At 48.5% G+C, this 27,411-nt stretch overlaps 1 protein-coding gene across 1 annotated transcript in view; it reads right to left on the reverse strand.

The window, feature by feature from the left end:
- The window catches only part of LOC121831164 (uncharacterized), a 31,754-nt gene extending 9,365 nt beyond the window's left edge, over positions 1–22,389 (reverse strand). Inside the window, exons 1-26 of the mRNA XM_042282138.2 lie at positions 21,694–22,389; positions 20,466–20,627; positions 20,075–20,257; positions 19,477–19,582; positions 19,086–19,181; positions 18,807–18,966; positions 18,554–18,716; positions 17,675–17,854; positions 16,074–16,248; positions 14,969–15,084; positions 14,070–14,195; positions 13,585–13,820; positions 13,313–13,434; positions 12,472–12,699; positions 11,602–11,937; positions 10,845–11,225; positions 9,503–9,673; positions 8,940–9,097; positions 7,395–7,535; positions 5,935–6,052; positions 5,531–5,715; positions 5,219–5,344; positions 4,879–5,071; positions 3,745–3,867; positions 2,015–2,163; positions 1,290–1,376 (exon numbers count right to left, since the gene is read on the reverse strand). Coding sequence (XP_042138072.2) covers positions 1,290–1,376; positions 2,015–2,163; positions 3,745–3,867; positions 4,879–5,071; positions 5,219–5,344; positions 5,531–5,715; positions 5,935–6,052; positions 7,395–7,535; positions 8,940–9,097; positions 9,503–9,673; positions 10,845–11,225; positions 11,602–11,937; positions 12,472–12,699; positions 13,313–13,434; positions 13,585–13,820; positions 14,070–14,195; positions 14,969–15,084; positions 16,074–16,248; positions 17,675–17,854; positions 18,554–18,716; positions 18,807–18,966; positions 19,086–19,181; positions 19,477–19,582; positions 20,075–20,257; positions 20,466–20,573 — 4,167 coding nt within the window. The 5' untranslated portion in view covers positions 20,574–20,627; positions 21,694–22,389. The remainder of the gene's footprint in view (positions 1–1,289; positions 1,377–2,014; positions 2,164–3,744; positions 3,868–4,878; positions 5,072–5,218; positions 5,345–5,530; positions 5,716–5,934; positions 6,053–7,394; positions 7,536–8,939; positions 9,098–9,502; positions 9,674–10,844; positions 11,226–11,601; positions 11,938–12,471; positions 12,700–13,312; positions 13,435–13,584; positions 13,821–14,069; positions 14,196–14,968; positions 15,085–16,073; positions 16,249–17,674; positions 17,855–18,553; positions 18,717–18,806; positions 18,967–19,085; positions 19,182–19,476; positions 19,583–20,074; positions 20,258–20,465; positions 20,628–21,693) is intronic.
- Between the last annotated feature and the right edge of the window lie 5,022 nt (positions 22,390–27,411).

The following is a 27,411-nucleotide window of genomic DNA, read 5'->3' on the forward strand; positions in this document are numbered from 1 at the left end:
CCACCTGATCAGTGTTCTCCCTAAGCGGTGCTTTTTAGCTTCAAGTCCAATGGGAATTAATTGCAAGAGAGGTGGTATTACTGTTAGAGCCCATTCCAGAATGTCTGGTTCTGTGGGCTGTGGGTGGGGCCAGGCGTTTGCATTTTCATCAAGCTCCCTAGGTAGTTGATGCAGTCAGTCCAAAGACCACAGTTGGAGAATAACAGCCTTCGAGGATCTTAGGCTTTGTCCTTTTGTCTTTATTGTAATGGGGTTCCCAAACCACTTGTCAGGCCCATCTGAGATGATATCCTCATCTATTCTCCCAGGAGGCAGTAGATTAGCACGGAAAAGCTAAGGTGGTTGGAATTGGTCCGAGAGCTGTACTTTGAACTAGCTGGGGGCTAGGAGGATGAGGATGAGGTTTGTGATGTATACACCGGAAATACACTCTCAACTCTCTCGCTAACACTTAGACTATTATATAGCATCTCTAGGCTTTCACCATCCAGTTACAAAATGGAGGCCAAGAGTACCTGTCCTGTAGGGTTGCTGAAACTGAAAATAACACAACACATGTAAGGCACTTCACTAAGGGCCTGATACCTCTCTGGCGAGAAGCCTCTTGGGTTTTTCCTCCTTCATTAGTAAAATGGAACTAAATTCTTGCTGAGTTCACCATTTCTTTGAAGATCAAATGAAATAATGCTCAAGGGTCCCCTGTATGAGCATTTATTTTTCTTGGGGGTTCCTATTAAAGCCCCTAATAATCCACACCCAACCAAGTTTAGACTGTTTCTTGGTCACACTAACTTGCTGTTTCTCCTCAGAATGGTTTATGAATGGGCTGCCATCAGTGCTTAAAGTTCATATACATCAGCTTGGAGTTACCGGCAAGGTACTTCCAGTCTACATACTTGAAGAACTACTGAGGCAGGAAAGATAATAGGACCATTTCTGTAGGAGGATATGATTGTGCAAGATACCTTGAAGCTGGGCCCATGACTCTTACGGGAAATACCAGCTTGGCAACACCAGATGTACAGTGGTATAGATCCATTAACGGGCATGAAGCCATGATGCTTCTCAGGGCACCAGCCAGACCATTTTACTTTGCTGATTAGAAAAGCTCTTACTTGGTGACATTTATTATGTTTTAGTTAAATGGCTTTTCCCCCGTCAAAGGAGAATAAAATTCATTAGGGCTTGAGGGTGAAAAATGTTTTATAAAATGTGTTCCTTTTGCTTCTGTGTGTCTTGACCAAATTCCAGAATTCAAGAGCCCCTCTCTAGGGATAAATTCACATCACCTGGTAGAAGAAAGAACCTTTGAAGGCATTTCCTGAGACTTCCATGGCAGGCAGATGAGAAGCGATCTGTAGGGTGGTTTCTGGAGCCTGAAAAGAATGGCAAACAAAACCAAAACCCACCCTTTGCTAAAAAGTTGTCCTCAGCGACTTATCATCAAGCATAGTGGGAAATAAGTGCACTGGGACATCCATTTAAATTATAAGTACATTCAGGGAAAGTAGAATCAGAATATACTCTAGGAAGATGAAGTTTTTAGTTGTATATTTTATATTTATGCCATCTGGTATAAACAACAATCATTTCAGCCCTCTACTTCTCCTAGATGGACAGTCAGACCTGCAGCTTGGATTCTAACCCTGGCCTTACCTGCTTGGTTATGACCATGGATAAGTTGACTCAACCACTCTTTATCTTTCTCAATTTGAAAATGGGGGAAAAATAATCATATCGGTATCATAGGGTTTTGAAATGATTGAGTTGCCTCATGAAAATGATCATCGTTTTCTGGCATCTAGACAGTGTTGGGTTCATTTCTGCACTATCATTCAAGAGGTTCGAATTGAGATTGTCGTCACAGCTCCAATCAGATGTCCTCAGGGAGGCAGTTCACTGTGGCAGGAGCTCCTTCCTAGAGAGAATTCACTGCCCGGAGTCTCTTCCTGGCCACCCTGACCTCCACAGCCTCCTGGGGAACTGGGTCACAGAATGCCAGAAACAGACACACCTGCAGCTGGGGGATGAGGAGGTGCAGGACGGAGAGACCATACTGGTAAACCACGAACTCCCAGGCGGAAAGGTGTGTGGCTTGCACAGATGTCAGCTCTCCCTGCATCGTCTGAGTCTTCAGGGGATTCTGCAAAGAGTTTTTTGGACCTGCAGAAATCAAGACAAATCAGTGATAATTTCACTGATTTTTTTTTGTGTGTTAATATGTTAACAATAGTGATAATATGATCAGCTTAAAAAAATGTTTATCTCCATCCATCCATCTGTCCGTCATCTGTCTATCCTCCAGTGAAGCCTGTGCTTTAGGCTTCCCTCATCATCTACATGAAAAAATGAGCCCCAGTCTACAGGAACAGAGGACCTAGAAGGAGGCACAGCAAAGAGGACAGTATTTCCTCAGTAGTAGACCCAAAGCTGGATCGTTAGATGTGCTATACTCAGAATACCGTCTGGCATATAGCAAACACTCAATACATGTTGGATGTATTCAGATTTTTACTTATCTATAAAGTTGTCTCTAATGGGACTTTAGATAGTTGCTCTAAATGGGTATTTATCTAAGCGGGATGCTTCTATTGTCTCACTGTTAAGAGGACAATGAGAAATGGTTTGGTCAGGAATATATAATAATTAGAACACTTAAAGTGGCAGTCAGGAGACCTGTGCCCTGGCACAGGCTGTGTAAGATCCTGAGAGTCACACACTTTTTTGAGTATCGTTTCTCTTAGTTATGTAAGAAATGAATAATAGAATTAGAGGTAGGTTTTCTGGAGCAAGCAAGACAGTACATATAAAGATGCTTTTACGATGCTTAGAGAGAGGGTCATCCTTGAATGAGGGTCCATATCTCTGTCTGTATTTCTTATCAGTTCTTATGGAAGGAACGAATCAGGTCGATCAACCTCCAGAATCAGTGAATTTTTTTTTTTTTTTTTTTGGCAAGGCCCAGGATGTATATAATTTAGGCTTTGCCAGCCAAGAGTCACAGCTGGAGTTCAAAGTAAGTGATTTTTATCCTCATGCTAAGGATTTTACTCCTGATGCACTGACTTCCTGGGCACTCACCAGAGCACGTTGCCCACTTCTCTTTTGACATTGCCTCATGGTCCTGGATAGCTTTTGTAGGAAGCAGGTTGAGAGTGAGACTCTGGGGACAGGCTCCCCAAATTTCAGCTGAGCCACACTTTAGCAAATGGATCTTTGAGTACATACTTGGAGTATACAGGGTCTTCAGTTCCTCCCTATAAAGTGAATATTAACATCTACCTTTCCGGGTTGTTGTGAATGAGTTACTATAGGTTCAGAACAGTACATCCCATTGTAAAATGCCCCACACTGACAAAGTGATCTGGGTGCTCTTTTTATGGGGCAAATTATTCTTTCTTTTGGTTCTCCTGTCTGTATCCTTGTATCTCACATTTCCCATGAACTCCCTTTTAACCTGTTGGCTGACTACCAAGATTTAGGCTCAGCATTTGATTGGAAGGTGGAATACCTTTAGGAACTTTCTTCTAAGAATGGACTAGGTTATAGTTCAATGATGCTTTGATACTTGCCTGATATGTTTTATATGGAAAAATCCCTGGAGATCCTTAGTAGGGGTGGAGGCAAGGGGAAAAGGTAAGACAGGATCCACTATTTCTTGGGTTCTTAGTTTGGGGGGCTTGGAGGTTACATCATCATTTACCTTGAGTGCACCATAATAATTTTTAATTGAAAAGAGGTTACCTGGTCTGTGATGTATTTGTCTTTGTAGTTCAGCTATTTCCCTGGGGTCTTGGAATGAGGTATATATTTTCTTCATGATGGAGAATAATGGTGGGGTCCAGATAGTGTCAATTTTGTCTGCATCTGAATAGGAGTGAGTGAGTAAAAGTATGGTAATGAAGCCAGAGTGAAAGAAGAACCTAAGAGCCAGGCCTGTACTGCTACTGGCAAGGTAGAGATAAGAGGATCACAAGTTCAAGGGCTGCCTGGGCTACAGAGTGAGTTTGAGACTTGTCTGCATAATTTAGTAAAACTTTGTCTTAAAATAAAAGATGGAAAAAAAAACTACAGGCTGAAGATATAGTTCAGTGGTAGGGTACTTGCCTAGTATCTGAGAGAGCCTAGGTGAATCCCCAGTACAGCTAGCCAGCTAACTACCTTTCTTCTTCCTCTCCCTCTTCTCCTTCCCTCCCTTCCTCTCCCCTACCCCCACCCCCACCAAATATGGATGACAGACAACCTTTAAGATGGCCTCAATGATCTTGCACAATGTGTGCCAGCTAATTATATGCGCCCTTCCCCTTGAGGGTGGGGTGGATTTAGTGATTTATTTCCACAGAATGAAATAGGGCAAGTGATGGGCTGTCACTTCTGAGATGGACACACAAGAATATATCAAAGCCTCCCATCTTGCTGCTTTCACTAACTCTCCTGCTGACTAGCTCTAGTGCATTGCACCACCAGGTCTTTGTGGTCAGGTATTGATATTCTTGGTTAATGGCCAGTGAGAACTGGAGACTTGCCAGTAACCCCGAGGGTGAGTGTGGAAGTGAAGTTCTATAGGTCAAGCCTTGAGATGTTGCAGCCCTAGCTAGTACCCAGATTGCAGTTTGCATGAGACCCTGAGCCAGAGGCACCAGGCAAACCTTACCCAGATTCTTGACCCACGGAAACTATAAGCTAAGAGACTCTGGAATGTTGGGGTAGTTTGTTATGCAGCGATAGATAATATATTGTGTTTCCCTGTGTTCTTCCTAAACAACCAGCTGTGGCCTGATGCTGTGGTCCCTGAAGCCCTAATTGCAGTATTGGGAGTACCAAAGCATGATCAGGGTTGTCAAAAGGAGAGGAAGGTGGGCAGGTGGCCATCCTGACCTGCTCCTGGCCTCCGATCTTCCCGCTCCGGATGATGGCTTTGATCTTCTATGAGCGAGGCAGTGATGCCTTTCAGGAAAGGGATCAACAGGGGGCAGAGAGCAGCCTGGTTCCCAAGACAAGTAGTGACTGTTCCGTAGAATCTGTCTCCAGGGTAATTCTCCAAACACGCAGGAGTTCCAGAGGTAGTAATCTAGGATGAAACCCAAGAACTGAATTCTATGCTTGGACCCCCCCACCCTCCGCCCCATTTCATAAATCTGTTTTGGGAGTTTCTCTGTGAAGCTCCTATCAGAGATGGAAACTCAAATCTTTTTGGCCAAGTCTGGAGGGTCAGTACCTGGATATGCAAGAGCTGGAGGCGGCTGAGCTCCCGGTGGTACTGAAGTCTTCCCAGAGCCCTACCTAGGAAGTTCTGTCTGTCCATCATCACCTCCTGAAACTCATCAGAGAGATGCTGCACTACCTAGAACACAGGAAGCATAACGCTAAATTTAAGTGAACTTTCTCACCCTTTCTGCTTGCTCTGCTTTGCCTATCCAGTGACCCTTGAGCCCCACCAGCCCTCGAATATTATACAGCCCCAGAGAACCTCATGATGATAGAGAATGTCCTTGTCCCACAGGGTCCCCTTGCCAGCCTCAGGCCTCACCTTCCTGTGACGATTCCGGACCTGTGGGCTCTGATCCTTACTCTGCTGTAGGTACACCTCCTCCTCCTGGCCCTGCAGCCTGATGGACGCTTCCCTGAGCTTTTCTGATGCCTGCCTTAAGCTGTGCAGGACCTTCTGCATGCCCAGCAGCACTTGCGCCTCCTCCTCCCACTCTTTCTTGTCTGCTGCAAAGGGCAAAGAGAAAGTCCACAAAGCAACAGCTACCACCAGCGTAGTAGGAGAGAATGAGAGATAACAGTTGATTGGAGCCAGTGGACCTGCCAGGTATGAGCCAGGGCCTAGTGGGAATCAGTGAGAGATGAGCACTTTCAGGTGGTGGAGGGGCTTCTTGTGTTCCCTGGCAGTGGTGGATGAAGGTACCATGAATAGAACCTGTTACCCACCTTGAGAAAGCAAGCACCATTCTGGGCTGCTGAGCATGCTCAGGGTTCTGGCTCGCCGCTCTGTCTCCTGAAGGCAGCAGGCCTCCAGAGCTGCACAGGCCTCCTCAGCAGCCCTCAGCTACATTGGACAGAAAGTACAAAGGGCTGAGCTATGGAGGGCAGGCAGCTCTTTGAAGTCTGGCTCTCTCATGCCTGCCTCCCTTCTACCTTCACACAGCTGAGGGACTTAGGGGTGACTGAGCTCGAGTACCTGGTGAGTTTGTGGCCTGTGGTGGTTTGAATGAGATCAACCCTCATAAACTCATATATTTGAATACGTGGTCTCCAGTTGGCAGAAGTATTTGGGAAAGATTAGGGGATGTGGCCTTATCGGAAGAGGTGTGCCATGGGGCTTTGAGGTTTCCAAAGATTCATGCCCTTCCCAGTGTGCTCTCAGTGCCTCCTGCTTGCAGATCACGATGTGAGCTCTCATCTGTTCTTTCCAGCATGCCTTTGCTCCACCATCATGGACTCTGACCTTCTGAGGCCAGAAGCCCAATTAAGCAGTTTCTTTTATAAGCTGCCTTGGTCATGGCATTTTGTCACAACAATAGAAAAATAACTAAGAGAGAGACTGTGTCTGCCCTGAGATAGATTCCATTCTTGTGACCAATGGGGAAACAAGGGCTCCCGACATTAAAAGAAGAACTTGTATGGTGTTGGCAGATGAGTGGTGGTGTGGAATATTAGTTGAAGATGCGTTACATTCATTTATGCTGTAGAACATTTATTTAATATGTAAAGATGTGTTGCATTCTTTTATGTTGCATTTTTTTTTTAACTCTGTGAGGCTGTGCTACTTTGCCTGTCTAAAACACCTGATTGCTCTAATGAAGAGATGAATGGTTATGGACAGTGGGACAGGAGAGGGAAACAGGTGGGGCTGGCAGGCACAGAGAATAAACAGAAGAGAGAGGAGCAAGAAAAGGAGGAGAGGAGGATGCCAGACACTCAGCCACCCAACCAGACATGGAATGAGAAGGAAAGACAAGATATACAGAAACAGAGAAAGGTAAAAGCCGAGAGGCAAAAGGTAGACGGGATAGTTTAAGTTAAGAAAAGCTGGCTAGAAATAAGCCAAGCTAAGACTAGGCATTCATAAGAAAGACTAAATTTTCATGTGACTATTTGGGAGCTGGGTGGTGGGCCCCCCAAAGAGGTGAAAATAAAATAAAACATGCCAGGCGGTGGTGGCACATGCCTTTAATCCCAGCACTCGGGAGGCAGAGCCAGGTGGATCATTGTGAGTTCGAGGCCAGCCTGGACTACCAAGTGAGTTCCAGGAAAGGCGCAAAGCTACACAGAGAAACCCTGTCTCGAAAAAAAACCAAAAAAAAAAAAAAAAAAAAAAAAAAAAGTATAAAAAAAATAAAACAAAACACTACAGAGTAGAAATGACGAGGTGGCACTTTAGGTCCTACCTGTGGCCTGGTGTCATGGCCTGGGTGGAAGTGGAGCTCCTGGCTCAGGTGCCACAAGTGTTCTGCCAGCTCTTGCTCCTCCTGCTCCTGAAGCTGCCAGTACTGCTGGCGGGCCCTTAGCTCCTGCTCCAAGAGGATCTGCTGCAATGTGCGGACTGTTCAGGCTTTTCTGCAGGGCTGCAGGCCCCATGACTTGGCTGTAGACCTCACAGCTTCTCAGGACGCCATGACCATCCATGCCTGACTTGCTGAGGCAGTTGACTGGGAGATAGGAAAACAACCCCACCCCTCTTTCTGGCTCCCTAGTCTTTCCCTCCTTTTTACAGCCTACTCCTTGCAGAGTCCCTGTGCCTCCTGCCCGGGTGTTTGTCTTGGGAAAGCAAGGGGAAATAGGTAAGAGATGGCAGAGACTAGTTACCACCCCAGCCCCCAACCAGGCTCCTGCACATTGATCTGTGAAAGGGTGATGTTAGGACTCAAACTATCTAGAAGTTCCTACCACATCCATCTTTGTGCCCGAAATTGTAACTAGACTCAGCATGTATGGTAAGACATTAAATCATTTTTATTTTGATGGAGATCTGCCAAGAGCTGAATTGCTGCAGTGACCTCCTGACAAGGTTTCCTGCTCCGGCCTGGCTTTATTCCATCCATCCTTTGCACAGCTGCCAGAGGGAAATTTCTAGAATGCTGGTTATACAAAAATGTCTGGGAGCAGGTGCGACAACCTGTTAATGATGGCTACATTTGGTGGGCGAGACTGGAGGCAAGGCCAGTAGTGTCTGGAAGAGATCTCTGCAAGGCTTTGACCAGTGCAGAGGGTACCGAGGGGGTTGAAGAGGTCTCTGCAGGGGCATTGACCAGTGCAGAGGGTACCGAGGGGGTTGAAGAGGTCTCTGCAGAGGCATTGGCCAGGGCAGAGGGTACAGAGGGTGTTGGGGGAAGGGCCCTTTGCATCTTCACTTATATAATTTTAAAATGTAGTAGGGTTATAAATAACTTTTTGGTATTCCATAATTTTCAAATTTAAAGGTTTGAAAAATATTCCCTTAGCATATTACATATGTACTTCATTGGCTCCGCATGGCTTTCCCATTCCACGCACAGCTTTCCCATTCCACTTCTCAGCCTCCAAGCACACAGGTTGTTTGCCATTTATATCCTGCCTTCCTCATTGGCCTCTCCGCTTTCTCTCTCCCTCCATCATCCTCCTTTCGGAACGTTTGTGGCCTCACATTGGGCGTCTTTGTTTGTCCTGCTGTCATGAGGCTGGAGTGGCTTTCTCGGCCTCTGTCTCCAAGCCTCATCCCTTCTCTCTTTTGGTAAGCCTTCCATGAACTCTCCTCTGGATGGTTACGGTGGCCCTCCTCTGAGCTCCCTTAACATCCTCATCACCTCGAATTGGGCTTTGAACCACTTCCCTTGGGCTAGAAGTCCAATTGCCTTGTGTCTCCACCCTACACACATCATCTGGAACCTAGAAGGCTCTCAACATGTGGTTGCTGAATGAGTGAATGAACAGAGTAAGCCCCTCCTTGTACATACCAGATCGGGGTCCCTCACTCCACGTGGCAAGGCCTCCAGTACCTGTACCACAGGCACCACCACTCTAGTAGAGGGGTCCATTTGTGCACCAATGACAGGACCAGGCTCCCCAGTTAAGGGATCTGTGGCTTGAACCCCAATGGAGATTGGGACAAGACCTGTGGGAAGCCGAAGTCACCACTGATTTTAATAACACGAGATGCAGGAAGGAAGTTTAGTCATAGGAAGGAGCCCCAAGATCCCCCCTTTATCCTTTTCAGAGCTCTGAGCTGGAGTGGGTGGCTGTATGTGGGTGGATGCTTTCTATAGTGCTTTATCCTCAAAAGGACCCAGGGATCTTTCAGGGAAGAGCCATGATCCATAGGTCTGTCATTTTGAGATCCTTGGCATCTTATTTGGGGTCTCAGACATTCTAGCAGAATTATCAGAATGCGCCCTTCTCTTGGCTTATGCGGCAGAGGATGAGGGCCACCTATCCTGAGCTTTGCCAGCAAGGCTTTCTCCAAGGACTAAGTCACACTCCTGATCCCCTCGAGCTTTAGGGGTTCCAAGTTGCCTTCCACCTTTACCAGCAGCATCCTCCATTGTGCCCGCCAAGGGTGTGGTGTTGCCAGAATCTCTATCTCGCTGCATGCCCAGGATGGGCACCATGAGTCCAGAGCCTTCAGGGTCTGGGATCTCCATTCCATATAGGGCTGGGACCCAGAGCTCTGTCCCAGGGTAGCACATTATTCCTAATATGGGGAGAAGAGGAGTTGGGGGTTAGGCAAATCCACCAGAGGTTAACCAGGCTCCAAATGCCTCATCCCTGACCAGAGAGGTTGCTGTACAAGCATTGCCTGTGTTTCCCTTGGGCCCAAGATGGCATTTTGAATTCAGAAGGGAAGATGTGGTGATATTAGCATGGCCTGAATGGCATCAGATGTTTGGGGAAGCTGAGAAAGATTTCAGGGCCACACTGAGAAGTGGGATGGGGTGAGATGGGAACTCATATTCCCGAGTACCTACCTGCCGTGTGTCAGAATTTGAGCTAAGAACTCCATATAAATTTTACTTTATTTGGCCTTTTAACTAAGTTTGTGAAGTACTGCAATTTTGATCCTCATTTTAAAGATGGTAAAACAGTGGCAGAGAGGTTAATAACCTGCCCAAGGTCAAAGAGTTACAAGATGGATCTTCAATGTCTAGTCAATTCTAACCCAAAACCTAAATAAAAACCAGTTTTTTTTTTCTGTCACACCATGGGCAGATGGAAGCTTCTAGAAAGAATGAGATGTGAGATAAGCTCCAGGAAGATGCCACTCTTACTTCCTCTTCCTCTTTTTCCTTTCTTCCTTTCTCTCTTCCTTCCTTCCTTCCTTCCTTCCTTCCTTCCTTCCTTCCTTCCTTCCTTCCTTCCTTCCTTCCTTCCTTCCTTCCTTCCTTTCCATATAAGGGCTACAGGGAAGAGGTGGAACAGTAGGGTGAGCTCCCTTTCTGAGTTTATGGGTGGGAAAGGAAGGCTTTCATAGGAATAACAGTGAGAAGGGGTTGGGGGCTCAGGGGATTGCGCCCTTGGGGCTGCCTCTGTTGCCAACTAGCAGGAGAACCCCTGCTGGGCAAACCACTCAGCTCCTTGAACTTTGGGATCCCCATGTAAGATGGGTGTCATGCTGGTTACGTGCCGGGAAGCCTTACAAGACAATGCAACTGTACATTTTATAAACATGAAGTATGAGACTCAATGGAGTTGTTCAGAGAACAAGAGGAATGCAGCCTAGAGCCCCTCAGAGTTTGGGCACAAAGTCCTGATCTGCTCTCTTGTTTTGGTCGCACACATGCAAGGCCAGTTCTGAGCTGGGCTGAGAGGAACTGAAACATGCAGCCATGTTGGAACTGGGAATCCAGGGCTCAAACAACACATACCTAGATGGCCACCAGTGGCTTCAATGTCACGAGCAGCCTGCAACTGTCTCTCCAGTCTCTGAGCCTGCTGGAGGATGTGGTGCAGACTCAAAGCCAGTGCCTGTCTCATGTCCCTTATGGCAGACTCCAGAAGTCCTTGTGCCCGGGACCCTGGAGTCTCTTGGTACTGCTGGAGCATCATAATCACTTGCCTCTGGGCCACCAAGACATTGGCCTCCAGCAGGGCCTGGGACCCTCCCGTGTGGGGTAATATCTGGCCTGCCTGTTGGGAAGCTCCCAGGAGCCGGACTGTCTTCCCACTCAGTGGCTCCACAAGGCTGTCACCAGGCATCAAGAGGCTCCCTGTGGCATCTCGCAGCCCGCCCACTGCAACCACCTGACCTGGAAGCAAGACACCTAGAGGGTTAGGTAGGAAAGAGACCCTTGGTAGTATAAACACGCAAGGCAAGGGGTAGGGGAGAAGAAAAGGAGGGCAAAAGTGAGCTGCAGCAGGGCCGCGGCAGTACCAAGGACAAGAACACGGGGGATTCGTGGTACTGGCAGGAGGAACTGCCCTCTTGGAAAATCACCTTGGGGGTGCCGCGATGGAGATGGGGAAGGAGAGAGGGAAGCGGAGAAGGAGAGGGAAGGTTGGGGGCAGAGGCAGCGTGGAAAGAGAGCCGAGGGCAGTTTCTAGAAGGAGGTGTGAGGCTGGGAGAAATTGGGCAGCCAGGCCACACAGGGACAGCAGGGTGCCAGACACTGAAGGTTGCCAGACCTGTGTGTTCATCCAGCCCAACGCCCAGGATGGGCACGATGTCTCCCGTGGCCGGGTCCTTCATCGGGCCCCCCACCTCCAAAGGGGCCAACGTCTTGGTGAGAGGGTTGCAGTATGTCCCTCCAAGAGTGAGCCACTGCCTTGTTTGGGGGTGCAGAGTCACAGCCAGCACAGGCACCTCAATGCCTGTGATGGGGTCAGACATGAGAGCCCCCAGCTGTGAGGTTCTTCTTGGCTGTAGGATGGGCAGCTGAGTGGCCAGAGGGCAACCTGTGACGGGGCTCGATGGGTAGGGGATGTAGGGGAGGACGGCAGCCTCTGACGTCCGGACACCACCTGAATAGGGGGGAGACGGGGGGCTGTTGGTCCTGTCTCCTTGCCAGCCTCCTCTCCTGCCTCTCCCCTCCCCCACCCATTCTATAGATCAGGAAAGAAAGCAGCCGTGGACACACACTCTCGCTCATTGAACAGCGCTCTGCCTGCTTTTTTTTTTTTTTTTTTTTTTTTGGACAGTCTCTCTGTGTATCCCTGGCTGGCCTTGAACTCACTTTGGAGACTAGGCTAGCTAGCCTCAGACTCACATGAGATCTGCCTGCCTCTGCCTCCCAAGTGCTGGATTAAAGGCATGCGCCACCCAAATCTAGTGGAAGTAGTACGAGGAGGAGGGGGAGGAGGAGGAGGAGGAGGAGGAGGAGGAGGAGGAGGAGGAGGAGCTTACTAGTTTGCTGGTCATCAAGACCTCTGTCCAAGGACAGAGCCCTCCTGCCTGGGCTGCGGTCCCTGGGTATTCATTCTTGAAGTCCCCAGGGAGCCCTACCCTATCTCTGAAGCCCAAAGTAAGGTTGGGGTTAGTTTGGGTCAGGGTCTTACCGGCATTCGAGTCAGCAATGGGTATCAGGGCCGTGGTCAGCAGATCGTATCCCAGGTTTCCCGCCTCAGGCAGCACACGTCCAGTGTCAGGGTGGATAAAGTAGCCAGGGGGTATGGGCCCTATGTGGCCACTGGTTGGGAGCATCATACAGTTGGGTCCAGGGACCATCAGCTTGGTGACAGGATTCACAATGATGTCATCAGCACCCCTTTGAGGACCTGCTGGGGCTGCAGGAAAGCAAAGGCTGCCTGCTGGGCCTCTCCTGAAGTGATTAGGGAAGGCTGGGAGTCTTGATGGGGATGGAAGAAGTTAGGAAGAACTCTGCCCCAACCCCACCAGAATGGTGCTCCCCAGGTCAGTGGCCTTGTTTTTGCTGAGTTCAGCACTGGGCTTTGCCCTTGGAATGCACCATTGCGATATCCTCAGATTGCAGGCTGGCTGGAGGTCCTTTGGGGAAAGGTTTGTGGGTCGTGAGTTGGGGCTGGGAACTTCCAGCACTCAGCTTTTAAATCACCGAGGGATATCTTTTTCCAGGCAAACCCACCTGTTTCCAAACCTCACTATTCACATTGGCTTTTACTTTCAAGAACTGCCACATGGTCTGCAAAGCTGTCATTTGTACGATTTCCTTGTCCATCTCCCTATTTCCGAGCTTCCTTTTTTTTTTTTCTCCGTAGGCCATTGAACAAGAATACCCCCCCCAACCCCATGGACTCTCAGTTGCTTTGCAATCCCCCCAACCCTCGCTGCTGTGGTGCCTGTCACCCTGAATGCAGGGACTAGTTTCAGTGCAGAGACCAGCTTTCCCACAGACTCCGGATGAGTCCAAGTGGGGCTTACCTGGCTGTAGTAGCTCCGCTCCTGTGCCAGTGCCCAGGAAGCCCCAGGCCTTCAAGCGGTGCCCTTCTTGCAGCATGACCTGGGACAAGTGGCCCAGCAGTGTGTCCAGCTGTGAAGCCACCCTGCAGAGACACAGGATTTGGCATGCTGGTCAAAGTGCAGAGATAACGAGACATGGGAAAAGGACACTTCAGTATGGCTATTTCTGGGACTCCATGAAGCCATAATCTCTCCTTCCCTAATAGTCTGACTCAGGTTAACCAGGTACATACCCTTTGGGGCTTTGCCCAGGCTGGGGGGACTTCCCTGGGCTAGAGCTTGCAGATGACTTCAGCAGCCACCCAGCTTCCATCAACGCTGAGCAGAAAGAGGCCCATTGGTCCTGCCTGGCACAGAGGTCTTGGTGAAGGAGCTCCAGCTGATGACTAAGGCTTGCTGCATACTGGCTTGCCAGGCTTCGCCTCCGCCTCGACTCTTCCTCCGCGGCCAGGGCAGCTGCCTCTGCAGCCTGGGTCAAAGACACTTTGGCTTTTTTGCCTGTAAGACTCCAGCCACCAGGGGCAGCAGCTTTGGGGACTCCATGCCCAGCTTCCTTTGGAATTCCAGAGTGCACAGGGCAGGGGCAGTAGAGAAGGCAGGAGTCAAGGAGGTGGACGGGGTGCGAGGGTTCTCAGGGAGGGACCCAGGGGATTGTGAAGGGCCACAGCTGTGGTTGGGCACAGAGGCTGGGTGGGAAGGTGTGACTTCAAAGTCCAACCTCTTGTTGCTCTCTCTGGGTGCTCCCCAGAAGCTGGTTAGTGGAAGCCGAGGGGCAGCGCTGAGCACTCCACAGCTGCCGGAGGGAATCAGCTTCGTTCAGAAGTTTAAGGTAGAGAACTTTGAGCTGAGAGGGATAATAGAGTTAGCCATGAACGCCATCCTAGAGCCACCAGCTTTTCTTTAAAACTGTAGGCTTAGAGCGCCCTCTGCTGCCAATATCTGGAGAGACTCCAGAGAACCCACCTCTGAAGACACTGGGAAGAAATGGATAAAACTAGCAAGATTAAAGTTTTCCCCTCAAGGCCCCAACTCAGAACTGGTGATCAAACTCAGTGTATCCAACATGCCAGGAAGATGCTCTGTCACTGAGATACACATCCAGCTCTTGGCCTGTGTGTGGAGTTTTCCTGTCCTGTCTGCCCAGTCCCAAATACACACACACAGAGGCTTAGTATTACTTATAAATGCTCTGCCAATAGCTCAGGCTTGTTATTAGCTAACTCTTACATTTAAATTAACCAACATTTCTGTTTATGCTTTGCCACATGGCTCATGGCTTGTTACCTCACTTTGTACACATCCTATTCACAGTGTACGGAAGGATTATTCCACAGCACGAGCCTAGTTTTATTGACTTGCTTTCCAATGCCTGTCACTGAAGACCAGGGATGAGAACTTGAGACCTCAGATTTGGCCTTACTAGGTCCCCTTCCTTAACTCTTAGGCTGTAAGTTTCCTAAGATCAGTCCTAATTTGATCTGAAATCTTCTATCTTTCCTACTCCCTTTTCTCCCAGATTCTTAAGGCTCCTGTGTTGTCCTGCTCTGCCGCCAAGTCCATTTCTAGCCCCACTTGTTTCTGCCTTGAATGAAAACACCTTTGGGGACTTCCAGTTACCTCCTCCTTGGTTTGGCTGAGTTTGGCTGTCACTGTCAGAGACTGCCGATGCAGAATCCCGAAGAAGGCCTCTGTGTCAAACCACTCTAGGTCTACCTGATCCTCCCAGGTCCCACCTGTGGGGGATGGGAAGTATGATTAGCTTCCCCAAATGCAGATCTATATACATCTTCAGGGTGTCTTCTTACAGGCTCCCAGCCATCCAGATTCAGCCTGTCTACTAAAGGCATGGCCCTTGTATGAACACCACTCGTGTGTCTGAGAAACTTGACAGAAATGCAGACTGCTGTTCTACTCCCAGCCTCGTGGAATCAGAGGACCACAGGTTACCCCTGCCCACAGCTGGGAATCCTGATGCATATGAAGCTCTAGAGGCACAGCTGGATCCCAGCCCTGCTCTCTAGCTGCACTTTGAGTGGCACCAGTGGAGGGGAAGCCTCAGCGGGATGTACAATGCCCTCTGCAGCTTGTCCCTCTGGGTGGCGGGCCATCAGAACTTGTACAGATGCAGCAAACCCTCTGTGCTGAGAATAGAGGCAATCTACTGAGTACAGAGATGGTGGAAGCAGCCTGGGGCCGAGAAGCCTTCTTCCAAGAAAGGACCAGTCAACCATCTCACACCTAAATCTCTGTCTTTTCTGGCCTTTGTCTTATAAATGCTATAAAGTGTAGTACTGCCACAGGCCTAGTGGGTAGAAATGAATTCTTTCACTTCCTGATTGGGCCAAATTAAAAACAAACCCATTTCCTTTACCAATCTTTATTTCCTAATTTCTTGTCAAATGCAGGGACTCCACGGTGGCTGGTTATGGACTTGCATGGACTGGCACTAGCATTTCTTAATTTGAGTACTTGGTGCATGGGTATATCACCTCTCCTTGACAAACTTGTATTTAGTTGCCTCTTTCCCACTCTACACTGTATTCCTAGTGCCTAACAACGTCCGTATACAGTAGCCACTCAATAAATGCTTTCTGAGAAAACAAGTGAATGAATGATGGTGGGAACTGAGCAAAGAGTAACCCAGGACGATGAAAGAGAGGCAGAAGCTTGTCAGTTGGATTTGGGGCTAAGCCCTTGGATTCTACCCCCGCTTGTCACTCACCATGACGCCCTTCAACTCCGAGGACCCCACACTCTGGGTGTGATTGGCCTCTCTTCACGGATGTTATCCCAGTTCTTGAGGAGACGTAGACATCAAGGTTATATCCCTGCTGGTGAGTCCTGAAGATGGGCTGTGGAGCAGCCCTCCGCGCCCAGCTGAGGCGGTTACACTGAATCTACAGGCACAGAACGTGGTGGCAGAGAGGCAAGGAGAGGCTGAGAGGCTCGCTTTCTGGAGAGTTCTAAAGGAGAGTTCCCTCCGCACTTGGATGTGACTTGGGGGTCTCTCATCTTCTTTTGATTTTACCCCATGAAAGGCCTTGCTGTTGGTAGCCTTCTCTTTAATCCTTCCCTACCTTTTACTTTCTTGCTTATCACAAGTTAAAGTCTTCTCAGATGTTCTCATTGGTCAAAATTCTTGTCTGTTGCCTAGAAGACATAGCCTAAATTTCTTAGTCTTCTTAGCCACAATTGAGCTGGAAAGATGAATTGTTTTAGCCTCATCCTTGGCCTCACAGCCTAAGCTCCAGCCATGGTACTCACCTTTGGTCCTCAGAGCTAAAGACTGGTGTTCACGTCTTTGAAACTTTGCTGCTAATACTGTTATCTCTTAGCACCCATAGGGATTTGTTCCAGGACCTCGCACAGATGCTCAAGTCTTTTATATTAAATGGCATATTATTTGTTTATAACTCATGCACACCATGTGATGTACCTCAATTCATCTATATTTGTGTATATTACCTAATGCAGTGTAAATACTCTGTAAACAGTCACCATGCTGTATTGTTTGGAGAATAATAGCAAGAAAAAGTCTGTGCTTGTTCAGTATAAATTCAATTAATTCTTATTTTGTGTGTGTATGTATGTAGGTGGATAAGTGTGTGTGTGTGTGTGCATGTGGAGGCCAGAGATCAACTTCAGGTGTTGTTTCTCAGTTGCTGACCACTTTGTTTTATGAGACAAGGTCTTTAATGGGGCTCACTGATTTGGCTAGGCTTGCTGGCCAACAAGTCCCAGGGACACATGTCTTCATCTCCGCCAAGCTGGGATGACAAGCATGTGCCACCATGCTCAATTTTTACATGAGTGCTAGGGATCAAATTCGGGTCTTCATGCTTTCAAGGCAAACATGTAACCTACTAAACTATCTTTCCAGCTCCTCCTGTGTGTTTGGTTGGTAGTTGATTGAATTCATAAGATGTGAAACCTACACATTTGGAGGGCTGACTGCACCCTCTTTGTTTTTTATTGCTTCTTTGAAAAACATACTTCTTTCTCTTGACTTACCAACCCCCTTATTAGCACAGGGACTGTGCTCTTCTGTGTCTCCTATTGCAGGGGCCATGTCTTCTGGAAAGTCTACGCTGACCTCCCAGAGAGAATGGTCAACTCTGTCTTTGTGTGTTAGGGGCCCAGGTATATATTTTTCTGCAGCTTTGTCACATTTCCTTCTTGTCTATATTCTCCCTACTAAGTGTCATATCACTCCTTCTCTCTGTGTCTCAGCAACTATTATAATGCCTCCTGAAAGGAGGATTGAAGGAAGAGGGTTAGATCAGCTCACTTGTCAACAAGGTGCTACTTGTTAGCTTTACTTACCAACAGAAGCAGGCAGAGCCCCAGAAGAAGCATCATCTCCCCCAGGATTCCTGGCCAGGGCGGCTTCTTCACTGGCTTGGGGATGTTGGCAATGCCAGTCTGAATAAGATACCTGGGCGTTGTAGAGGCAAAGGGTCCATCTGCAAAGCACTGGCCCCCAGGTGGGAGAGTGCGGAGGTACTGGGTGGAAAGAAATCTACTCAGTTTTTGTGCCACCATTTGCCAGAGACTGGCAGGGGACAGAGAGGCAACTCAGGCATGTCAACATTAACCAGCTGGCCCAGATGAAAAGCTTTGGGGGCTGTGGGCAGAGGTTGGGTTTTCCTGGGAAATTCACTCATATCAGATGACTCTCCATATAGATGGGAGCTGGCTGCATGCTCTGGGACTTGGTCCACAGGACTCTTAGAAGGCCTCTGTCTCACAGGGTGAGATACTAAATCCCTTGTGTGACATAGACAAGGCACCCAGATGCATATTGGTATAGTGTGTAGTTCCCTAGGATACATCACTAGGTAGATTGACTTGGGATATGCAAGGATGAAAAAGGGTGGGCAGGGCAGATCAAATGGAGGGGTGTGAGAGATAAGCCAAGATCCTAAACTGGTCAGTCCACTGTGCTTACACACACCCGGCTATCCATCCTCACAGAGCTCTCCTCCTAACATATCATATGTTGGGCTACTATGATGGGAAACTTGGTGATCCTAGAATCATCTGTTAGGGTTATGGAAGCCTGAAAGTTTGATGATGCCAGATAGGGTCTCTCTGTCATTGGCTATCTATCTGACTGGTTTTGAGGAAGTTTTTTTTTTTTTTTTCAAAGAGAGGGGAAGTGGTGGATGAAGTCTTAAATGAGGCAGACTGTCACAGACAAACCATCTTCCGATGCCGGTTGCTGTTCAAACGGAAGACATAGACTCCAGGTAGCTGGAACTGCTGCAGGAAGAGGCGGGGACTTAGCTCAGCGAGTTGGAACTCCTCAGCCAGGGCCCGGAAGCGCCCCCAGTCAAACTGCTGCAGTGTGTTGTAGAAGTGGCCCCTGGGCATGCAGAGAGTGGGACACGCTGCCATGGAGGTGGTGGCAGAGGCACAGCCTTCATGGCATAGGGCAGTGACTCTGGATACTCACAGGTCATATTCCGGGTAATGCTCACGAGTCACCAGGAAGGCCAGTGTGTCGTTGGTTTGGAGGCAGACTATGGGGTTCTGGATACCTGACATGTCTCCAGAGGTTGTGGAGTTGAGACTCAGTGACCAAGGGTAGGTCTGATGTTCTTCTCTTAACCTCCCTGGGAAAGATTCTGAGCATGAGGCACAGCAGCTACTTTTAGACGACCCCAAGCTATAGCCTGAGAAAGGGTATGGATCGGGTAATAGCCTGGGGTGGGGAGGGGGCTAAGAGACTCACCTGGATTCTGGTCTGAATGCCTGGTATCCATGAGAGGCAGGCCTAGCAGGTACAGAAGCTCAGGGCCTGGTCTGCTCAGGCCCCAAAAGCCATGTTCTAGACCAAGACAGAAATCATTGACTCTGTGGGCACTGGGGTGAGAGACTACTACAGGGGTATAATCTAAAGCCAGGATGTCATGATGTGTACATCACAAGAGTCCACCCTCTAAAACATGGAGGAACCAGAGTCCATTTGTAGTTCTTAGGGAGACCATTTTAGGTAGGTATTGCCCACCACTCTCCAGCTTCTGGTGTAGGGCAGAGCCTGTGCCATGCAAAAGATTAGGTTTACACATGTATAGTTCTGGGCCATGGTATCCCTGTGGCCTCTTCCCATTTAGCTCTCTTACCATCCACCTTGATCACATACAGAGGGACAGACTTCTTCCCTTGGTCCAAGTTGCAGGGATGGCCCACAGCACGTGGTGAGGAAGGCCTGTCCAATGGGTAAAAATGCTGGAAATAAGGATATGAGAGTTTTAGATACGCAGTATTAGCTCTTTTCTGAAGACACCAAGAATGGCACACTTGGGAGGAAGGGGTGGAGAGCCTAGGGCTCTTGGGGAGCTCTGGGTGAGTGTCTGGAGGAGTGGAGAGGAGGTGGTATTATGGTAGATCTAAGAGCTCCTTGATCAGAAACAACCTTGAATCATGCTCTCTAGACATGCATTTCCTCCTTAACACACACACACACACACACACACACACACACACACACACACACACACACACAGCTGCATCTTTAATGAGTTTATGAGAGGAAATGAAACTGCCAGAAAGGCCTTTTCTCTTGCCTTGGAACCTTATTTACAGGGTAGCTTGTGACATGATGTGAGCTGTGAACAGTGGCCTCTAGGCCCGTGCACAGTCATATCCCACATGGTCCATCTTTGAAGGTAATTAGTCACACTTTGACTCAATGTAGGCTTGAGCCTCAGGACACCGTACCTGGCTTCCAGTGCCATCAGTGACAGAGAGCTGTGGGATGCCCTCGGCGCAGCTGAGCTGCAGGATGTGTCTCTGTCCTTCTGAGCAGAGGGGCCCACACATTCCCCTCGATTGTTGTCCCCAGCACAAGCAGAGCCCCAGGCTTGGGTCATAGCCGTGAGCGTCTCCCGGTGTGGGACACACCTGCATAGCAATTTAGACTTCTTGAGGGATACCTCCCTGGAGGAGGGACTCCTCAGTAGTCGTCAGCTTTCTAGAGGAACTACTTCAGACAGCAGAGTACAGCCTTCTGTATTTCCAGGAAGGGTCTAGTGGAATAATCCAGATTGGGCTTGGGATGGTAGAGAAGAGGAGCAGGAGGAGAGGGTGTAATCTACGAGCATCCTCCTACCTCGTGGGCACAGTGATGGCTCCACTGTTCTTTGGTCAGACACAGTCCCTCCTGGTTCCAAGTGGCTCCATCCCTGCACTGCTTGTGTCCCCTCTGGACACAGCCCATTGGCTCACCAATGTCTTCGTAGCCAGGGAGGCAAGGGCACTGCCCGTCACTGGCCTGGAAGCAAGTATGTGTGGGAAGAATCCCATTTCAGGTTGGCTGGTTAACGCTTGGTGGTGACGAACCCCTCATCACCCTTTGTGAACCTTTCTGAGATGTACCGGAAGAGAGGATAAGGAGGGGTGAAGTGAGCAAAAGCAGGGGGTAAGGGGGCAGGGCTCCTGGGATGCCCTGGGAAAGGTCCGGCTGGTACAGTCATTTCAGTTAAGAAGACAGGAGAATTTCAGTCAAGGAAGGATGTACACGCACATTGGCTGGCCTACAGGAAAAATTCAGGTTGGGTAAATGTAGCTGAAAGTTTTCCTGTGTCCCTCCCACTCGCCCCCCCCCCCAAGTAAATACACAGAGGCTTATATTAATTATAACTGCATGGCCGTGGCTCAAGCCTTTTGCTAGCTAGCTCTTATATCTTAAATTAGCCCATAACTATTAATCTATGTATCGTCACATGGTCCATGGCTTTACCGGCATCCTATTTCATGTTGCTCCTTGCGGGGGGGGTCGCTGGTGTGTGGTCCCCCCACCCACCTTCTTCCTGTCTCTCTCTTTGAATTTCCTCCTGACTCTAGGTTGCTTTGCTATAGGCCAAATGGTTTTATTTATCAACCAATCAGAACAACACATATTACAGCAACACATACAACACAGTGTACAGAAAGACATTTCCCCCATCAGGTAAAGGTGTGTTTTGAGAGTGATCATGGGAGATCATGACATTTCCTTCCAGGAAAGTAACTACATTTAACAAATAAACAAGCAAGCAAACAAATTTAACTAAGCAGCTAAACCCACAGAGCACCCAGTTAAATCTGAATTTCAGAGGTATAACAAATACCTTTTATTAGGCCCATGAGACAGGAAAGCATGACCCAGCTTTTGTCTGAAATTCAAGTTGAAAACTGTATCTTACAGCCTCACTGTAATCCACGTCCTTTGGCAAGCTAAGTACTTTGATCAGGTTACACCTGAGCTAAACTGGACTGTGAACCAAAGCAGTTCCTGGTTCACATGCAGTATCCTGGATGTGCAGCCTGCCCTTGAGCCCCACTGCCAGAGGACGTACCTGAAACACTCGCCCCGGTCTCCGACAGACACAGGTGTCCTTGCCCTCCTCTGGCTGGGCGGCCTCTGAGCCACAAGGGAAGCAGGCATTCTGTCCATGCCAGGGATTGAAGAACTCCGGAGGGCAGGGGTGGCAGGAAGGGGTGTTGTGGGGACCCACTCCAGAGAGGAAAGTCCCAGGGGCACAGGGGGCAGGTGGTGACCTAGAGCACAGCCTACCTGGGGGTGGTGGTGACAGGAAGCGTTAACGTCCACATAAGAGCCATTGGTCCCTCTGATTCCCCAGGGTCCCTCTTCCCCAGCTGCAGTCCAGGTGTCTGGTAGAGCCATCAGCTCCCCCCACAGCTGTTCTGTTCCCCTCCTCAATTTTAGCCCCAGACTCCTTGGGTGCAAATTTAGCTCAAGCCCCTACCCTCTGGGCATCCCGGTGGGCTCAGCTCTTCCTCTGCACAGGCACTCTCACCCTGGCAGGCCTGAGGATGCTCCCTGACCAGGCATGTGGGGCTCTGGAGGATGAGACAGAGGACAGCTAGGAGGGACCGTACCCCTGGGAGGTTCCCGTAGAGGAGAGCCTTCATCTTCTGGGCAGGGGTGACAGCAGGGGTGAGTAAAGCAGACATGGAGGTGGGGGAAGGAGAGGCACGGAGGACAGTCTCAGGCAAAGGGTGGAGAGATGGGGGGGGGCAGTGTGACAGACGCCAGGAGAGGACAAGAGGAGGGTGCGTGCTCCACAGAGGCACAGAGCGATCTGGGCTTAGGAAGGACAGCCTCTGCCTTGTGGCAGCGCCAGCTGTCATCCGCTGAATAATTCACGAAGATGAAATCTGAGCTCTGGGTCCTCCAGGCAGCCTTGAACCGCACAATGCAAGTCCGTGGCTCCTTTTCTCTTTCTGCAGTACCTTTCCTCCCGAGCAGCGCACGCATGACAGCATGCTCACAGGGGGGTGTGGTGAAGACAAAGGTTCCAGCACTTTCCTTTCACAAGGCCAAGTCATCAGCCTTGTTGAAGCACTCTGTGTGCAAAACCCAAATGAGAGATGCAGATATAACCTAGAGTTTTTGTCTCTGCTACGTGCGTGCACACACACACACACACACACACACACACACACACACACACACACACATGCACACATGCACACAGACACACAGACACACACACACACAGACACACACACAGACACATAGATACACACATGCTCAAATTTCAGAGATCCATAAGGGAGCCTTCTGGATCATCTAGTTCTCCCCCACACCCCAATTTACAGTGGAAAAGTCCGAGGCCCTTCCTGAACTGAAATCCAGTTTTAACAAATTGGTGACACCAGTCAGTTGTTCTTAAAGAATCTACAAACAGGAAATCACCAGAAACTGTAAAGCAGCTAGAGTCCCTGGTTAACCAGGTGATGCTGAAGAGAAGACATTCAGTGGATGTTTTGAGAAAGGCTGTCTTTCAGAATAGGACAATCCATTGATTTATTGCTTATAAAAAGTGATAGTGGCTAATACTAACCAGCTTTCTTTATGACTGCTGTGAAAATCAGTCAAGCCAGCAAAACCAGAAGTATTTGGAAAAGCATAAACCCAGAGTGGGTTCAATGCTCCAGTGTGAGGTATGGTTGCTCCAAGTCTTCAGAAAAATCATTGTATCACATTGCAATGAAGCCTAAGTTAAAGAAGAAAGAAGGAACATGGAGTGGGGAGGAGGAGGAGGAAGAGGAAGAAGGGGAGGAGGAGAAGGGGGAGGAGGGAGAGGAGAAGGAAGAGGAAGGAGAGGAGAACGGGGAGGAGGAAGAGAAGAGGGAGGAGGAGGAGTGGAGTACCTGGTTTGATTTGCCTGGTGTTAGTCATCAGCTTCCCCCCAGATGACTGATGATTGATGACTTCTAAGAAGAGATCTGTTCCCGCCACATCCAGAGAACTGTCCCTAATTTGAGGGCATTCCATTCATTTAATCCATTTCTGTCATTAATTCAGAAGATATACATTGTACATTTCCTATTTTCCAGGCCCTTTTCTTGGCATGGTGATACTTAAAACAATGTCCTGGAAGCTCAAGATTGTTGGGTGCTGTTTTGCAGTCAGGGCTGGAAAGAGAATTAAGGGATACAGAGAAGTAGACGCTCCTCGTGGAGACATCTTTGAAGAGGAAGTTTATAATACTGGGAACTAGTGGTTGGCATCACTCAGGCTGATAGCTTCATGTAGAGCCACTGCTTTGCAGAGTCCCTCAGCCTGTGGGTGCCCCCTTGACAGGCCCCTGACTATCAGCTACTTTGTTCCTGAGTGGCTCACTTGTCCTGCCTTCGTCTTTCCAGAAGGTGGCACTGTGAGCTTGCAGAAAGGGGTGAGCTGGCCATGGTGCACGCCACGGCGAGGTGGGGTGGGGTGGTGGTGGTGTAGGTGTCTGATGGAGGGAGGAAGGAGAGGAAATGCTGTTTGTTTGCAGGTGTGTGTGTGTGTGTGTGTGTGTGTGAGAGAGAGAGAGAGAGAGAGAGAGAGACAGAGACAGAGACAGAGACAGAGACAGAGAGACCCAGAGAGACAGAGAGAAAGAGACAGAGACAGAGAGAGACACACAGAGAGACAGAGACAGAGAGAGACAGAGAAAGAGAGGCAGACAGACACAGAGAGACAGACAGACACACAGACAGACACACACACAGAGAATATGAGAATTTGGTATTTTGATGGTAATTAAAATGAACATCTGTGTATTTTTAATTTTTTTACAATTCTCTTAAAAACTGTACTATGCTAGCCAATTACGCCAGAATTAATTAAAAAAAGGAATATTCTGATAGGGATTGAGATTCTGCATTTCTAACATGCTCTCAGATAGGGTTGTACTTCAAGTTGTGAAGTTTTGTAAGGAATGTTGAGTCACACCAGCCCCCGTTGATACAACCGTTTTGTGAAACAGACGTGACAAAGTACCTCACTTTTTTTGTGCAAGAAGCGAGGGTCCAAGGACAGAGTTACCTGCCCAACGTCCTCCTCAATGGGAGGCGACGTGAGGAGTAGAGCACAGGTGTCCAGATTCCCAGGTTCGTTGCACGTTGATCATGCAGGTTTCTCAGGTGGCAGGATATGGGCTCATCTCCCCAACCTTTCTCATCTGTGAGAAGAAAGGTGAGATTTCTCCTGTTCTGAGGTCTTGTGGTAGAGCCCCTAACTTTCTGGGCTCTTTCTGTAATTTACCCGGTATAGTCATGGTCACCTATTCCAGTCATGGCCTGCAGCTCTCTGTGATTCCTCCTCCTTCTGTGAAGTCAGCCTCAGGAGTTACTTTTAATCTGGTGGGTGGGACAATGAGATTGTACTCGAAAGGTAAGAGGATCCTGAAGTCCTAAATAGGATCAGGGCACTCTGTCCCCTGAGTGAAGTAATAAGAGCCAGAAGGTCCCCTAGAGGTGATGTGATGGGGGAAGCTAAGGCCTAGGAAACAGAAATGACATGTCCTAAGTCAACACAAGAAAAGATGGACATTTCCCATAAGGCTAGATCAATGTGTAGGATTTCCAGGATACCAAGCTGGAAAAGATGCTTAAAAGTTCAGGTTATTCCTTAGGTTGAAATAAAAAATGAAAATGGACCCCCAAATTTCCTCTATTTTGAGATGTCTGGCCTCAGTTTCTTTGGCTACTGGAGATATTTTGGGTCTAGAATGTGGCAAAATAGTCTTGTGAAGCCTTTTGCTAAGCTCAGCTCTGTGGAAAGTAGAAGTCAGCCTGGGTGGGGTTCATCCCCTGCTGGGTCATACATAGGATGGAAGAGGTGTGAGCAGAGGTCAAGCTCTGTGTAGATGACACATGTTGACAACTTCAGAGAAGAGCAGACTCCCTAAACTCAGTTGGCATGGCGAGCAACAGGAAGGGATTGAATGCCGGAGGCCACCAGGGCCTTAGGATGTCACTAAACCCGCTTTCTGTGTCAACTTGTACCCATTATATTGACAGTCACATGAGAGCTTAGCTTGTGAGTTTCAGCTTGTCATCCTGAAGACGGGGAAACTGAGTCTCTGGGAGATAAGGGGTTGTTACCCAGGTGACACGGCGAGTGAAAGCGGAATAAGGGGATGTTCTCACGACCTGTGCTGTCTTCATGGTGCAAAGCCAGCCAAGGTCACCTTCCCTCTGAGCTCCCAGTGTCTGTTCTTGGCCACCGCCCTTGCATTCCGGTTAGCCATTCTTTCCTCTCTCCCAAGGCTTATATTTAATATCCTATGAACTGTAATGTTATAATGTTAAAAGTTAGGCGGCCTCACTTGGCACCGGCTTGGTGGAGTGTTCCCCCATCCCCTGCCTCTCGGAATAACCCCCACTCTGTGCTCTCCTGTCTTCCTTCACCATGCCTGCCTCTTTTCTCCCCTCTTGCCTTGTTAGTGCCTCCCTCCAGTTTTGAGGAAAATTCTGTCGGATTCCATCACACTTTTAAGGGCTTCTGTGTCCTTTATTTTTTCTTTCCTTTCCTTTCTCTCTCCCCCCCCCCTCCTCCTCCTCCTCCTTCTCCTCTCTCTCTCTCTCTCTCTCTCTCTCTCTCTCTCTCTCTCACATACACACACACACACACACACACACACACACACACACACACACACACACACACACACACCATTCTATATCTGAGCTAATCACACTCAGTTCATAGCTGGTCTGGGCAGGATCCCTTTCCTGATTTGTTCTTTTTTCCCCCTCTTACTTATTCTCCTTTTCACTCCCTTTAGATGAGTATTCTAATAAATGTGTGTGTGTGTGTGTGTGTGTGTGTGTGTGTGTGTGTGTGTGTGTGTGTGTATGTCTGTGTCTCTGTGTGTCTCCTTTAAAATAGGGACTGTTTAAGTAGATACTTTTTGATTGCATACACAGGTGACCGCACTCACTCATCCTGGGTTTTACTCCACCGTTTTGAAGACTCACCTGTGTCCCAGAGTCCTTCTCTGGCATGAAGCTCTGAGAGGCTTTAGTGGTGGGCCCTGTCTTTTTGCTCACTTTGTCTGAAAGCTGGTCACTGCCAGGCCTATGGTCTCTCCTCAAACTCCAACTGTCATTGCTTTTTTCTTTTCTTTTCTTTTTTTAAATTTTTGATACAGGGTTTCTCTGTGTAGCCCTGGCTGTCCTGGAACTTGCTTTATAGGCCAGACTGGCCTCAAACTCACAGAGATCTATTGGACTTTCTTGTCGGGACTGCCAGACTCCAAATAATGACATGGAGACTTATTATCAATTATGAAAGCCTGACCTTTATCTTAGGCTTGTTTCCAACTAGCTCTTATAACTCAAATTAACCTGTTTCTGTTAATCTATGTTCTGCCAGGTGTCTTTTTACCTTTTTTTCATTCTGTACATTCTACTTGCTCCATGTGTTGCTGGCATCTCCCATGTGCCTAGATTCATAGTGAATTCCTTGTTGTCCCTCAAAATCCTACCTAGTGCTGGGCAGTGGTGGTGCATGCTTTAATCCCAGCACTCGGGAGGCAGAGCCAGGCAGATCTCTCTGAGTTCGAGGCCAGCCTGGTCTACAGAGTGAGATCCAGGATAGGCACCGAAGGTACACAGAGAAACCCTGTCTCGAAACAAAACAAAACAAAACAAAACAAAACGAAACAGTAGTAAAAAAAAAAAAAGTAAAAATTCCACCTAGCTATTGGCCATTCAGCTCTTTATTAAACCAATCAGAAGATGCCTTTCGAACAGTGTGATCAAATGTCCCGCAACAG

Source organism: Peromyscus maniculatus, chromosome 7 (assembly GCF_049852395.1).
Source record: "Peromyscus maniculatus bairdii isolate BWxNUB_F1_BW_parent chromosome 7, HU_Pman_BW_mat_3.1, whole genome shotgun sequence".
Classification (NCBI taxonomy): Eukaryota; Metazoa; Chordata; class Mammalia; order Rodentia; family Cricetidae; genus Peromyscus; species Peromyscus maniculatus.